Source organism: Tribolium castaneum, chromosome 1, assembly GCF_031307605.1.
Source record: "Tribolium castaneum strain GA2 chromosome 1, icTriCast1.1, whole genome shotgun sequence".
NCBI classification, from domain to species: Eukaryota; Metazoa; Arthropoda; class Insecta; order Coleoptera; family Tenebrionidae; genus Tribolium; species Tribolium castaneum.
In genome coordinates, this window is record NC_087394.1 from 21418949 (window position 1) to 21434139 (window position 15191).

General features: G+C 33.8%; 1 protein-coding gene across 3 annotated transcripts in view; it reads right to left on the reverse strand.

Annotated features, from left to right (window-relative positions):
• The window catches only part of LOC656793 (uncharacterized protein), a 132144-nt gene that overhangs the window by 17418 nt on the left and 99535 nt on the right, over positions 1–15191 (reverse strand). Inside the window, exons 1-2 of one of the 3 annotated variants that reach the window (XM_064355394.1) lie at positions 10596–11968; positions 10353–10524 (exon numbers count right to left, since the gene is read on the reverse strand). In XM_064355394.1, the coding sequence (XP_064211464.1) occupies positions 10353–10524; positions 10596–11180 (757 nt within the window). In that variant the 5' untranslated portion in view covers positions 11181–11968. Of the gene's footprint in view, positions 1–10352; positions 10525–10595; positions 11969–15191 lie in introns of those variants that run through there. The other 2 variants (XM_008201009.3, XM_008201010.3) reach the window with 2 other exon arrangements.

A 15191-nucleotide genomic window follows, 5' to 3' on the forward strand; every position in this document is an offset into this window, starting at 1 on the left:
GTGAAACATAAAACCATAAAAAAAATAATGAAAATTAAAGAAGTTAACAAAATAAATTTATAGATCCATATTTTTTAAAATATGACTTTAGTAATTTTTTTCAAAAAATTACACATGCTTTTCAACAACGTACCAGTGAGTTGGTGCGCCAGTTTTTGAGCACCTTGTATATTTATAAATCTATCATAAAAATAATATTACTCTTTAGTTGATTGTATCAGTATAACATCTGTAACTCATAAGATCTTAATCTGAGATAATTTGTTCATACCGGAATATTTCTTCGTCTATGTCTTAATACAATTTTCTCCAATATTTAAGAAAACGCTTCTTACAAACTTTGAATAACGCTTAGGAGTTATAGACACTACCGGAGACGGCAAAGATTTAGGGAACTACTTTTATTTAAATATCCTTTAAGTTTTTACCTCTAAATCCGTTCACCTTTCATAAAAAAAATAAAATCCTATTTTACCTTTCTTGTGTTGACGTTTATAAATTTTCTCTAAAATCTGTTTTTCAAATAAATCATAAGAAATTTTTATATTAATTGAAGTGAAAAAAATCTTTGAAGTCTAGCGAACATTTCTAAAGCGTAATATTTTTAGAAATGTCAAAGCATTCCAGTGATCTCAAAAATATTCTGTGCATTTCTTTAATCTCACACACACTTTCAAATGCATCTAACAAAAATAAACAACTAATTATGAAAAATTGTCTATAATTTAAAAAACTAATTGTAATTTTTAAAATGAAGGAAAGATTACTCAACCGTAATTTTCTTCCTTCAAAAACAAAAACAGTGAGCTAATTCTCTTCTATCTCTCACAACATCTTCCGGTTGAAAATTACCAACAAACACCCCCAGGATTAAATTACATGTTCAACAATTTAACAATTTAGAATATCAAGAACCCCCCCTATTGTGAATTCCCAGTTTGTACAAGTTCCAAAAACCTGATTACGCCAGTATTTACAGTTGCGTTATTCACAAGGCGGATTAGGCTGCACAACTTTCTTTTGATAAAGTTGCGAACTCGTAACAACACTCCGTTCCAACTTTTCAGACACCTGAAAAACGTCCGCGAAACTGAAACCGACACAAATGACGTCCTCCTTCAAAACAATGCTGGAGGTGCTTTTGGCATGGGTTCACAGAATTACCACGTTACAAAATTAACGACATTCGAATCTAAGAGAAAAACAACAACTACGTCAACCGGACCTGAAATTTGTCTGAAACTGATTTATAGCGGGCTCACTAGGAATATAAACTTTTCGATCAGAATTTTCAGCTGGATCAGTATTATTTAGTTGGGGATTTCTCCCAGATTAATACATCCGGAATTAATTCATGCATGAACGCAGTTTGTTTGATCCTCTATATCGGATAGATCGATTTAAATGATTTCAAAGCTCCGCTAAAACCGGCTAATTAATTACTCTATTATTAGTAGCAGAAGCGGCAAAAACACAGTATAAATAGAAATACTTCAAGTAAATTGCGTGCGACGCATGGCTGTATTTTTGATTGCACTTATCCAGCCTCTTCAATGGCAAGCAAAAATATCTTCAACAATTTGATGATTCACTAATCGGGTGTTATATAACGCAAGTCATAGCCAAGTTTAAAGAAAGTGAAAATGTTTCTCGACTCTTACTCCTCCAATAAACTAATCGTAAAGTTGCGAAATATTTTTATTATGTTTGTAGCAAAGCAATAAATAAATTGTAAATTTTGTGCAGTGTTATTTCTGCTCCGGATTTGATTTATCTACTCCAGGCGAGCGCTCTACACCTCGAAAATGAATTTTCCCAGTCTCTTAATTTTTCAGCGAGCGCATCTGCGCCTAAACAGTAAATATAAACATCAAAAGAGCTTAACGGAGACCCAGTTCCAAATTTAGAATTGACAAAGAAGTTGCAACAGCGTGACGTCAATGATGCATTCTTGAGGGAAAATTGCGATTTTGCGAAAGAATCAAACAGCTGTTTCCTGGGCTAATTTCGATAGGAAACGAGCTTTTGAAAAGTTTTTATTCCGGGAATCCATTAGTGTCTTTAAAATCGCCTGACTTGATAACAAATGAATTGCTCGGGAGAAGAAGACCAGTGATATATCACTACCTCCAACGAGCTTTTTCGAACACATCGAGATAATGGAAATGAAAGTTTTCCGAAACTAGCGTCAAATGTGAACTTTCGGGATTGATAGGTTGGGATTAGCCCGTTTTTTCGTGATAGTATAGCTTTTTTATACCGGCTGTTGGGCCAAACGGCCGAAGGTATGGCTTTCAATAACACAAAGCTTCCGAACTTTTCGCTCCCAGAATATTTTATTTCACTTAAGGGCCATCAAAATAAAGTGCGTTCTGAAGGAGTGCTTCCAATAGACACCACTTTATCACAATTCTTATCGCGTTATCGCATCAACTGGCGCGCTTAAAATGCACAAAAATGAAAGTCATTTTGCCTTGGCGAGCGTAAAATGGATTATATTTCTAGTGCCGCTGATTTAAAATTAACTTTTCGGTAAATAAACAAAGATGTGTTTAATCTTGTTCACTGACCACGGAAGTTATTGCGGAAATGTCTTTTAAATCTGCCCGTCAGAAAGTGACAGTGTTCTGATATTTTCTTGTTTATTTTGGAAAGATTAAGCGACATAGATCATGTGAAGCAAACAGTGAACTAAATATCCCGGATAAGAAGGCCACCATTTCAGAAAAGCTTAAGCCAGTAGTTATAAATTTTTTTCACAGTAAAAGTCTAATTAATGCACAAAAACAAATAAGTTTTTTTTTCAAAACCAAAGCGTAGAAAGATTCATTTACTTTTAATCGTTTGTATACATCTGAGAGTGTCGAGGAAATGACCACTGAAAGATATTGGTAACAAGAGAACTTTTACAACTTACAATTTTCGAAAGAGTTACATAGTGCAGAAAATCTTGTTTATGAAGAACCACGTAACGTATCCTGTAGACACACAAAACTTCCTTTTGAACAACGAAAAAATCCTAAATTCATGATCATTACTTTCCTAAACAGATTTTCGCTTTACAATTTAACTCATTTCTCAAAACTTAAATACGTACCTTTGTAATTTTATACTTTAGTAAATTTTAGTTTAAGGTTTTCGCTACGGATATCTAGATGTTAGGATATGAAACGAAGTACAAATAAAACGTTCCCGTTCTCGATAGTTTCGTTAATGTCACCAGACGGCGCAGTTGTTCCATTACCGTCTTAGTTTTCAGAGCTATGAATTTGAAAAAAACGATTGTATTTCTATAACCCTTAGCACATAGCAAACAAAAAATACAGGCATTAAATTCTCAATAGAAAGACACATATATAATGCAAAAATTTTATCGTAAACTATACAGCGTGTCTCATAATTAGCGAATTCCAAGTTCAGATCGTTGTAGAGAATCACTTCACTAGTCCAAATGTAGAAACAAAATAATGATTCGGGACTTCCGCCCAAAGATACATTGGTTTGAAGGTGCACTTCAGGTGCACTTTGAATTGCCTTTTCTTCAAATGCAGGCAGAAAATTTTACTGATTATTGTTATTTATTGTGTAGATGATTGTGAAAAATAATAACGTACAATTATTTCTCGAAAAATTAGCTTTGTTTTGGAGTAAAAAATGTTTAAATTTTCGAAATTTTTCTTAAAAATCAGACAAAAATTACCAAAATTTATTTAAGATTTCTTTACCCAAAATAAAACTAATTACAATTTTGAGACACCTTGTATTTAAAAAAATTTCAAACTATTACCAATTTGTACTCTGCCCCATATTTTTTAAAACGCTACGAATACGGTTACAGATACAAGAGCAAGGTTGTGAAGTTAATTTATACTTAAATTGTACTAAATAGAAATATGGTGTCGTGGACTTTTATTAGGAAATTTAACTCTCTATAACTTTCTTCCTTACACTTTGTTGTATCTTCAACCGTATTCCCAGCGTTTTGATAAATATGCGACGATGCGCAAAAATTATCGCTTAAAATTATCAATTTGCGTTCCATCTTATATTTTTGCGAACGCTGCGAATACTGTTAAAGATACAAAAAATGTTTAAAAAACAAAGTTGTAAAGAATTAAATTTTCTACAAAAAAGTCTGAAAAGTCATATCCCTATCTACGACCATTTAGGCCCCAAAGCCGTTCAAAGACGCTGAAGCGACCGATTTGCTTCATTTTGTCGGTGGTCAAGTATTGGAAAGTTATTTTATACCTAAACCGCTGAAGCATGATGACGCAAACATTTTTGTAGAAAATGTAATTCTCTACAACATTGTTCCTTACACCTTTTAATTAAAACGTGTCCTTTTTCAGTTAAAAGCGTTTTTTAACAGTTATTTTTAACTTTTACTTATTTTTGGTCAACGTTTAAACAGCAAAGAGCTAACGATAGATAAAGACAACATTTCCAAAACTAACAAAATTTTACCTTTTTCAATAATTTCGAGTTTTTTTTTAAGTTTCGATTAAATTAAGGTATGCATGTGTTATACCATAAAATTCAGAAAAAAATGTTCTTCTCAAAATTAATAAATTTTACCATTGTTGCTATTAAAAAAAATCAAGTTAGCCTTGTATCCGAAGAACAAATTCAGATATGAATTTAATAAACATCTGAAATGATAGAATTCATATACTCTAAGCACACACCACATTTCAATCAGTTTTGATAAATAGTTTTTATAATATTTAACTGTATCTATACTTTTTAGCGACTCTGTATAAGATGGAATGCAAATTCATAATTCTATGCGATAATTCTTTGTCGCATATTTATCAAAACGCTGGAAATACGGCTGAAGATACAAAAAATGTAAGAGATGAAGTTGTAGAAAATTAAATTTGCTATAAAAAAGTCCTCGACACCATATTTTTACCTTCTACAATTTAGGTATAAATTAACTTTCTGTTACTTAACCATTAGTAAAATGAAAGGAATCCGTTGCTGCAGCGTCTTTGAACATCTTTGGAACTTAAACCGTTGTTAGAGATGTAGTCCCGCGGACTTTTTTAAAAGAAATTTAATTCTCTATAACTTTCTAACATATTGCTTGAATCTTTAACCGTCACCCAGCGTTTTGAAAAACATGGGACAAGGCGCAAATCTTAAATTTTAAATAATGTTTTTCTCATGTTTCATATGAAAATTGTAGTCGTCAGTTTTTCTCAGTCTGTTAAGAGTGCAAAGTTCAACATTTCTGCATTTTTTCCAAGTAATTAGTGAATTAGTTGTATTTAAATTAATTTAAAACGGAGCTCTCTTATTTTTACCCTGCCGTACCATTTTGTTGGGTTCAGAAAAACCTGCGATTTTGTAACTCGATTCGTCTCCTAACTTATAGTGCTCCGAGTTTTCTCTTCATATTCATCCCTTCACGAAAAGCGTTCAAAATCGGACTCTATTTTTGGCAGTAAATAAACTAATCGATATCGCTCTCAAGAAAAATAACTTCCAGTGCCATTGTTAACATTGTCAAGTCAACAGTGTAAGTGAGAACTAATTAGTTGCTAGTTGACAAAGCGTTGTTTACGGAAGGAAGCTCGCTATCGGATGTAAATTTGGATTACGTCACCCGGAATCAGAAATCTCTCCACCATATTGTTTCAGGCTTGCATTAAACCTACAAATAAAACTATTGTTGGAGGCACTTAAAAATCTCAAAACAAGTCGTAATTTTTACAATCCATCGTAAAGACTCAATTTATTTTCATTTTCGTAATCCAAAGCAATTTTCAAACGTCTTGCATTTTTTGGCCAAGAATCCTCAACGATTCATTATCGTGTCACTCCTGACAACGACGAGACAATTAACTTGTTTCACTATCCTTATAATTATCAATCGCCCCGAAATTTGCGTAATCGGCTTCTAATTTTATGCTGACAAGTTTGTATTTAGAACAATTTCGCAAATGTTCGTTGAACCCCGTGTTAGTTTCAAAAACGGGACATTGAGACACGATGAGTAAAAATAGAGAACACAATCCTGGTTAATGGCGAGTCCTCCAGGACAAATACGGCGGCTGTCGCGAGGGGAGGAGAATTAGGGTCGCGGAAATGTACGAATTATTAATTTGCCAAGTTCGGTAGTTTGCTGAGTGGTTAAGGAATGTCGGAGGTTGAACGTATGGAATGCATTGGAACAATTAAGGTAAAAGCGTTTTGCAATGTGCATAATTCTGTCGAGTGCAGCGAAAACTTTACCTCCATGACGGAAGTTTTAGTAATGAAAACGCGAACTGAACTAGCGTGATTAATTCGTCGCAGTTATTGTGTGTTACGCAAATATGTTTTAACACTCGAAGAAGAGAATTTGACAATTTAGTATTTACCATAATATGTAGCTGAAAGAAGTTGCCTTCATATCATTAGCATTTTTGAACTTACAGCTAATACAGGGTGTCTCAGCTAAGACTTTCGAGCTTAATATCTCAGTTATTTGTCAACGGATTGTTATGAAATTTAGAATGCACATATTTTAGGAGGTGGTCTTTCAATTAGAGGCAAAAAATGACCTCTAGTTTAAAAATGAAATTTTAAGACACATTTCTTTTATTTAAAATTAAGCCAAATTACCGTTGGATCATTAAACTCCGAAAAATAAATGGCCACACAAAAAATTAACCAAATCGCTCGGCTGAGAAAATAAATAATTTTTTCTGTTAAAAACTTAATCCAAATTTTGATAGTAATTTGGGCAGTCACCTTTTGAAACAATTGATGAAGCATTTCTATGCGGCATTTTGTGTACCACTGAAAAAAACTGTCAAAAGTGTACGCGCTTTCAGAAAAGTAAAATTGTTTTAATTTGGTGAAATTACTTTAAAAACCAACAACAGTGGCTGAAATGTCTGTTGTTGAAAAAGGAGTTAATATTCGCCTATGGAAAGTGTCGTTGGACTTTTTGTGAAATGTTATTTATGAAAGAATCGTTAATAATTTGAAGACACAGGAATCGTACCTGAACTAAATAAAGTCAGGACAAGTCAGTCTAAATAAAGTCAGGACAGTCACTGGAAACGAAGCAACAGTTGGGGCTGTAATTCAAGCTTTTGAAGAGAATCCAATCAGCAGTGTACAAAACATTTCCAAAGTCCTGAATGTTCAATTGTCTAGAATTTTTCAGTTGTTCAGTCTTTTAGTCCTTTTTGAAAGAATTAGCGCATCCAGTACCAAAAGTGAGTCAAAAATATTGTTTTTAACCTTGTATGGGTGAGAGATAATTGTGAAATCTCCCTTGCGTGACAGTTACGTTTCTGCGAGTAGGATTGACCAAAATTCAATGGTAGTGCTGATTTGTCTCATAGAGATCCACGCTTTTGCATATATATGCACGTTAAACAGTTTGTTTCTCATTTTTCTCGCGAAACAGACGTCTTCCACCAAAGAGTTTTTTCTGACAGCATTTTTCGTTGACGATATTTTTTTTAATATAAATCTTAAAAGGCTTAACATTTTAAAAAGGCATGTAAAAATTACGTTTTTAAGACTTGAGTCGTTGCATTAATTGGATTTTAATCTTTATCTTCTAAAATATCTGCATTTTAAATTACATAAAAATCCATTGACAAATATCTGAGATATCAGTCTCGAAAGTCTTAGCTGAGACACCCTGTAATAATAGGACGTTTTGTCAATCTAACTAGTCGCGATGAAAGACCTTATTTTTTCTTAACGATGGCTAACAAGACCAGTTTACACCATTATTTAAAAAATTATCTATCAAAGACAATTATTTATATTACTTTTTTCACATTTTTATTAAGAAGTTGGATTACATACTTATACAGGATGTTCCGTGTTTATTGTTACCAATCTAAACCAGTGATAGAACATTCATTTCAGGACAAAAGTTTCTTACAAACATGTACCAAAAAATACTTCATAAGAGGGCTACACACCTTCAAAGGGGTGCTTCTTTTAGTAGGTTTTCCTCAATATTTTAGAAACTATTACTGGAAAAATTACAAAATTTGGTACAGTTGATAACTTTCATATGCCTAATCGAATTCATGGATCAAACGTAGAAAATTTTATTCAAGGGCGTCTCAAACTAGGGGGGCGTAAGATAAAAAATATCCAAACTATTTTGGTTTTAGTTTTTTGACACTTCCAGCAACAAAATCGTAAATTCCATAGTTTTTTACACAAAAATAGTCTGTTATGTTATTTCAATACAACTCACCGTTTTTAAGTAAAATTCAGGTTTTCGCGACCAGAACATATCCTGAAGATACCCCTTACAAGAACGGGCAAATATCGACATTTTTGTACAAATTTATGCGGTCTAACCACAAAAGACATAGATTTCAGTTTGGTTCTGGTCGTCCTTCTTAATTTTCATACTGTTTTTGGTCTGTAACATAAGCTTTAAATCGATTTTACTCAAAAACGTTGAGTTGTATCAAGATAACACACGAGACCATTTTTATGCAAAAACTATAAAATTCAAGATATCGTTGTTGAAATTTCCAAAAAACTTTATTAGGTATTAGTTGGGATATTTTTTTACCCTTCATCCCCCAGGTTGGGACGCCTCTGATAAAAAAAATCACATTTGCCCTCGAATTAGATTAGGAACACAAAAATTATTAACTGCACCAAATTTTGTAATTTTATATGACATGGTTTCTGAAATATTGGAAAAAATCCACTGCAAGAAGCACCCCTTTTAGAGGATGTAGCTCCATTAGGAAATATTTTTCGATACATGTTTAAAGGAAACTTTTGTCTTAGAATTGAATGTTTTATCATCGGTTAAAATTCTAACAATTTCTAACAATAAAAATAAAAATTTTATTTTATGACTAAATTTATGAAGCTTAATGTTACTCCAATTAGAAAATTGTTAAAAAATCATCCGTTAATCAAAAACAAATTGTACATCATGGTAATACTTTTCGTATACTTAGAGATAATACATGTTTTTACGCTTTTTTAATAATATTTTAATTTTAATAAGTTTCTTACAAAAGAAAGTGATAAATATTTTCCTAAATCTTCGCAGTTGCCGATGATGTCTATCTTAATTACAATAGTATTTTACAGTAAAAAATTATTAGAGTAGCTTTTACGCCGCGTCCCTTAACAGGTGTTATACAACATAAAACCTAGTCCGTAAAGTTACCTAACAGCCACGAGTTACAAAAATTTATTACTTCTGTTATTTATTATTATTAATAAATCTTTTGTTTAATTCAAGTTAGGATTTTCATTTGGATATTAGGATGAACAATGTTGGTTACTACATAAAGAATCTCATAGAATGCATTATATTCTCAACTTCAAAGGAAATAATATGAATGAATATTAGATTCCTTTAATAATACGCACTTTTTGGAAAAATGATATAAAGGTTTTTAACTCGTCTGACCATGACAAATTTACATAGGAATTATTGCTAAGCTATCCCCTAACGCCCTGTATAATGTGCCAAATTAACTGCGTAAATCTTATTTTAATAACTAGTTTTTATATGCGGAAATATCGAAGACATTTGATGGAAGCTTATACATTTAAAAAATAAAATTTTGTCACTTAACACCTGACTTGTTGTATAATGAAATTTTAATTACAAACTGAATAATCCCCACCTATTTTGACAAATTACATCCACAAATACATCATACTCAGATGTAGTTAAAAAAATCTGAAAGCTCGGATAAACACTTTAACTTGTTGCAAATTGAAGTTGTTTGTCGCTAAGCTAATTTTATCAACTGCAAGAAGATGTACGAAGTACCTTGGCTGCAAAACAAGAATGATCTGTATTTTTTCATCAAAGTGTCAAGCTCCAACTGTAGCGACTTCTTCAGCGGAAAAACAAACAAGATGTGTACTTTTCCTGCCAACTCTCATAACCGTAACATCCGATAGTGAAATTAAATTTGAATATTCCGAAACCTTTATAAACACCAACTCCATGTATATTATGCAAAGCCATTTCTGTTCAACATCATAGCAATAAAAAATAAACTTAATTTAATGTATGTTATTAGACATGAAGCAAATGGACGCGAATCTGTTATGTCTTCAAACAAACAAAGTAAGAGTTTCAACGAGGATCTAATTCCACTCTGATTGATTCGTTCGCACAACAATCGAAGAATTACAAGAAATCCCATTTGATTGGCACTGTTTACGCCCGAGACAAAAATCGGCTTTTTTCAAGTGTGCACTTGAACTAAATTTACCCGAGATATTTTAAAGTATGCCGAGTCATTTGTTAATTTAATTAAGCGCGACCTTTGACAAAAACAAAAATCGTGCGTTGGTTGAAAATAATCAATCTCGCGCGCTTTGACACAAAACCCTACCTTTCTTCGGCTTATCACTCGTTACGTCACTTAACCGGTCGCTGAGCAAGTCTTGAGTAAGCGTATCTTGTTCGTCCTGATCCAAGTTTTCGTTCTCAGGAGCGTTAATCGACAGTTTATGGCACACTTCGAACGCTTGACCTATGGTCCTGACCACGCGCATTGCCTGGCTCTGGAACAAGGAAAAAGGCATTAAACCACCGACACATAACTGCATTTTAAATCTAGACTCATGGGAGATACCTCCAAGTCAGAGTCTTCGAAACTGGGGCTTCGGTGCAGGATTCCATTGCAATAGCTCGAACTCCTCTTCAGTCCCACCACCTCCAAGTGGGTCTTCTGCTGCTCTTGCTTGGTGCGACCCACGATTTCCGGCTCTCGGAACGAAAGCTTCTTCCGGGGCCTTTCCAGGGCCAACGCTGCGGTTTCCCGCCCTTCACTCACTTTGTCAACACAAACCGTGGCCGGTCTTGATCTTTTGATAGTCTCCTTTTCCTCATCGGAGTCTTGAGTGATCTCGATTTTGATCGGATAAGCTCCAACCGAGTTCTGCTTCTGCAGATTCCTCTTGGTGTGGATGTTACTGTTGGCATAAACGTGGTTCTTCTCTTTGGGGCAATGTTTGAAGATGTAGTCGATGGTGGCTTGAGTCACCGTCTTCCTGTGGTGGTCCCCGTCTATTTTGTGAGTTTTCAAGTTCTCACCCAAATTGAACAACTTGTTCCGTGCTTTGGTCAGCATGTCTTGCTTCTTCTTGACGACAACTTCCGGATCCGGCATTTCCAGGCTGGAATGGCGTGCTTTGACCAAACGTGACTTCTTACTCATCCTTTCCAGACATCTTGAGGCGTGTTAGATGGTCGCTCGACGAGTTCTCCATTATTTTGAAGAACGTGAAGGCGCGTAAAAGCTTCATTTTATTCGGACACAACGGACTCGATGCTTCAGGTGGCCGGCCGCTAACGAACTGATTAGGATGGAGTTGGCAAGTGGCGTCGCGACGCTCGGCCTCGCAAATATACACCTAGACCGCTGTACTTGATTTTGTGAGCTTATTTATATCTATTGCATTTCACTGAATTTGAACTGACGCTTCGATAACTGGCGATTGCTGCGTGATGATGTGTGAGGGTCGGACTGTTAAGAACCATTTCGAAGACGGTTTTATACGGGTTTCGCTTTTTTTAGACTTCATTCCACGAATAGTGTGTTGATTGTTTGCCGCAAATAGCGGACAATTAATGGCTTCTAAAATGGCTGTTAACAATTAACGCTCTGTGGGGCAAACATTGGCGGCAAATTTAGAAACTAAAGCAAAATTTTGTTGACAATCGCCCAAAACTGTTTTCCATGCGAAAACACAATAAATAAGGTAATGTTCAAGATATGAAATAATAGCCTGTCTTGTTGGTGGTGCAAATTGATCGCCTTGGCTTAGAAATTCGCCAAAATTTTCCGGTGGGCTTGATATTTTTGGCACAACAAAATAAACACAAAAACTTTTAGTGGTTATTGATCCCACAATACGGTTCAGTGGGTCAGGTCAGGACTGCTTTTGTCACATTTTTTTGCATTTGTTTTGTTGGACAATTTTTAGACGAAGCTACAACCTAAATTTTCTGTTATTGGTTGGACACTAGACAGGAAATGTCGCTAGCATGCTATCAACGTTCTCATATTTCACTATTCGTAAAACTTTAAACTACATAACTATGCCAGAATTTAAAAAAGTTCGAAATTAATCACTGACGATTGGTAGAAGTTGCTCAAGTTGAAAAATTCCGACGATTGGATACTTTGTCAAATTTAAAAAAATATGTTTAGTATTTCTAGACACGTGTTACATTTGCCTGCCAACGTGCCAGTCCAATCTTATTCTTAATCAAAAACACAGAATGTGTCATGAAATTTACATAATTAACTAATTAAGAACTTTCCGACACGATACTTTTTGATCCAACATTCTTAAAAGTAGTTTCAAAGTTCGCCTTGTTAAATTTAATGAAAGTTATGTAAAGTGTTTATTAAAGCGTTTCCTATCATCATTTTTCAGTCGCCTGTAGCAATTTTCTAAGCTCAGAAAACCGACTAACAAAATCCGTCTTTTCAACAATCCAATTTCTAGAACATACAGGGTGATTTTTTTAGGGCCTACATTAGAAAAACTTATTAATTGCACGATGGCTTTGAAATTTTGTAGACAACCCAAATCAATGATTGCGAGTTTAAAAAGATTAGTATTTTCAAAATACCTGCACTGACCAACTATTTTTATTATATAATCCGTTCAAGATTGTTTTAAACTCGTAGGCCTATTAGGTTGGCTTCAGGTCCTGTCAGGTGCTGTTTTTATGACGTAATCTTTTCAAAGATTCGCCTTAATATCAGTTCCGCTTTTTATGAAATATACCTAATGCCGAAACTCATGCTAAAAATAAACACTCGTTTTTGGTAATTATTTCAAAAGCTGAAGAGATGGGTATAGGACATGTTGATAAAAGGAACGAATGTTGACAAATTAGAGATGATGATAATACACGAATAACGAATGATTGTTTGTTCACCTATTTCATTGTAAAATTATTAAAGAGACATTGAAAAACCAACCTTTTGGAATAATTTATGCTTAATTTTATTTAAATTCTAATCTCAAATTTACACACTACAATAATTTACTGTTTTTTTTTAACACAACATGTGTTCGCTATCCGCTATGATCCAAGTCTTTTATTACGAAATTGTTTTAATAACACTGTGTAATAAAAATAAAATATTTTTCGCCTTTTATCCACTTTAAAATTCCAACAAAAAAAACTTTATAATCACGAAAAACCGCACAACCAAAGGCAACGCTAGTTATTTACCACCACATACTTTTAAAATGACTCACTCTAATGTGAGAAAGTGACAGTATACACGCAGAATTGCTAAATAATTCATTAAATTAATGAGGGATTACGAAAGTTTCGTTACTGTTTTCGGCAAGTGCGATATGTCGCCACCAGAGGGCGTCTAGTTAATCTTCTTTCTGAATCGTATAAGTAGTGAGTTAATGACAGTAAAAATTGTTGTAAATCAAGCAAAGACACGAGATTTGTTTTCTCAAAGGCGAGGTGACTAAGATAAAACGTTTATATAGTCTTCAAGAAAATAAAATTTCATTTGCGTAAAGCGCCTTTCAGTTTACTATTACTACGTTTTCATGAAGGTTTCAATGGAGTGAAGTAAAAGTTTTTGGAAATTGCAGATTCTGAAAGTAGACACAAAATGATGTCTAGTAATATCGGTCTGAGTTTTTTTAAATCGGTACTTTTTTAGTTTTTAGAAAATTTGCGCTGTGACGTAAGCAATGTCTCGACTAATGATTGGTCAGTCATTCGCTGCATACAATTAACGCTACGACCTACGTTTGGGCTGGTAAACGTCAAATACAAATGTTAAAACTGTGAGTTGTCGATTGTGACTGTGTTGTGTGCTAATATTTTGCAGGAGCTTGTGTTTTAGTAAAATGACTGTTCCTGCAGCACATCTGAAGTCTTACTTAAACCAACAGAGGCAGAAATAAAAAAAAGACATATGTCTTTCAAGCTTTCTTTGTTGACAAGTTTTCTATCTCAAGTTCTGTGACTGGCTGATTCAAAAAGGAACATTGCTGACGTCAGGCCAGGAATTTTCACCTTTTTAATTATTTTTCTCAAAAACGGTAGAGCTTTGGTTAAAATAAAAAAATATGGGTCGCCTATTTTGTTGCTGGCAATCCATATAAAAATTTTCATTTTTTAGTATAACAATCCATTCGATCTGAAAACTGTTTTGGTATCCAGTTTCAAACGTATTTTCATGGCAAGTTTTAAATCTGGATTTGAAATTTTGGCAATTTTTTTTGTCACTTGTCATTGGAAGTGCAACATAAATTCAACTGTGAACACTTTCTGGAAGAAATGTTTTAAGGATTTAAAATGAATTTAACCCATTCAATGGTTTAGTTAGTGATAGCACAAGGTTTAGCGTCTAACAAGCCAAGCTTTTTTTAAAATTCTCCGTTTTTATGACAAAGGCGAATCGAACTTGGACTCAGATCGGACTCAATACGTTCAAGTTAAAGGGTTTCCATGAGTTGGATCCGTATTCAAATCGATTTATATCTTCATGAAAACGTAGTATATGTCAGTTTCAAAATTCCCACAAATTTTATTTAAAAAAACGATTTCAATAATTTCAAAAAAGTTCTGTTGTGTAGTTTTTTGCATTTCACGCTCATACCATAAAAATCTGTGATAAAGCATCAAATTGAAGCGTGTTTGAAACTATATCGTTTGCGCTATGTTTTTTATATTTTTAGGCAGCTAAAACTATTTATTTTTTGACTGGTACTAAATCTTCAAACACCCGGTACTTTAATGAAACTTGATAAATGGTTAATGAAACATGTCACCAGTAATTTATTAGATAATTAAAGTTAAAGCTGACCAAAAACCACATTTTTTCGCAGAGCGCTACCTTAAAATTTAGGCCCTAAAAGAATGAGCCTACAATGTGTACAAAAAAACTTTGAACTAAAGCCCACAATTGCCGCGTCATTTAAAATCTGATTTATATATTTTTAAAAACAAAACGCACAATAAAAAGTCACTCGAAAACACGCAAATTAGTTACTGTTGCCAATATAGGATCCCACCACGAATCCAAAAAAACCGCAAGCAATTTGTTTAATCTTCACAAAACCGCAAATTCCACTCGATATCGACTAAACACACCGTAACATCTTTTATTAGATGATGGCACCCACCATCTCAATGCCAGCTTTTAAAAATACTCGTGGGAGAGAAAATTAGGCCA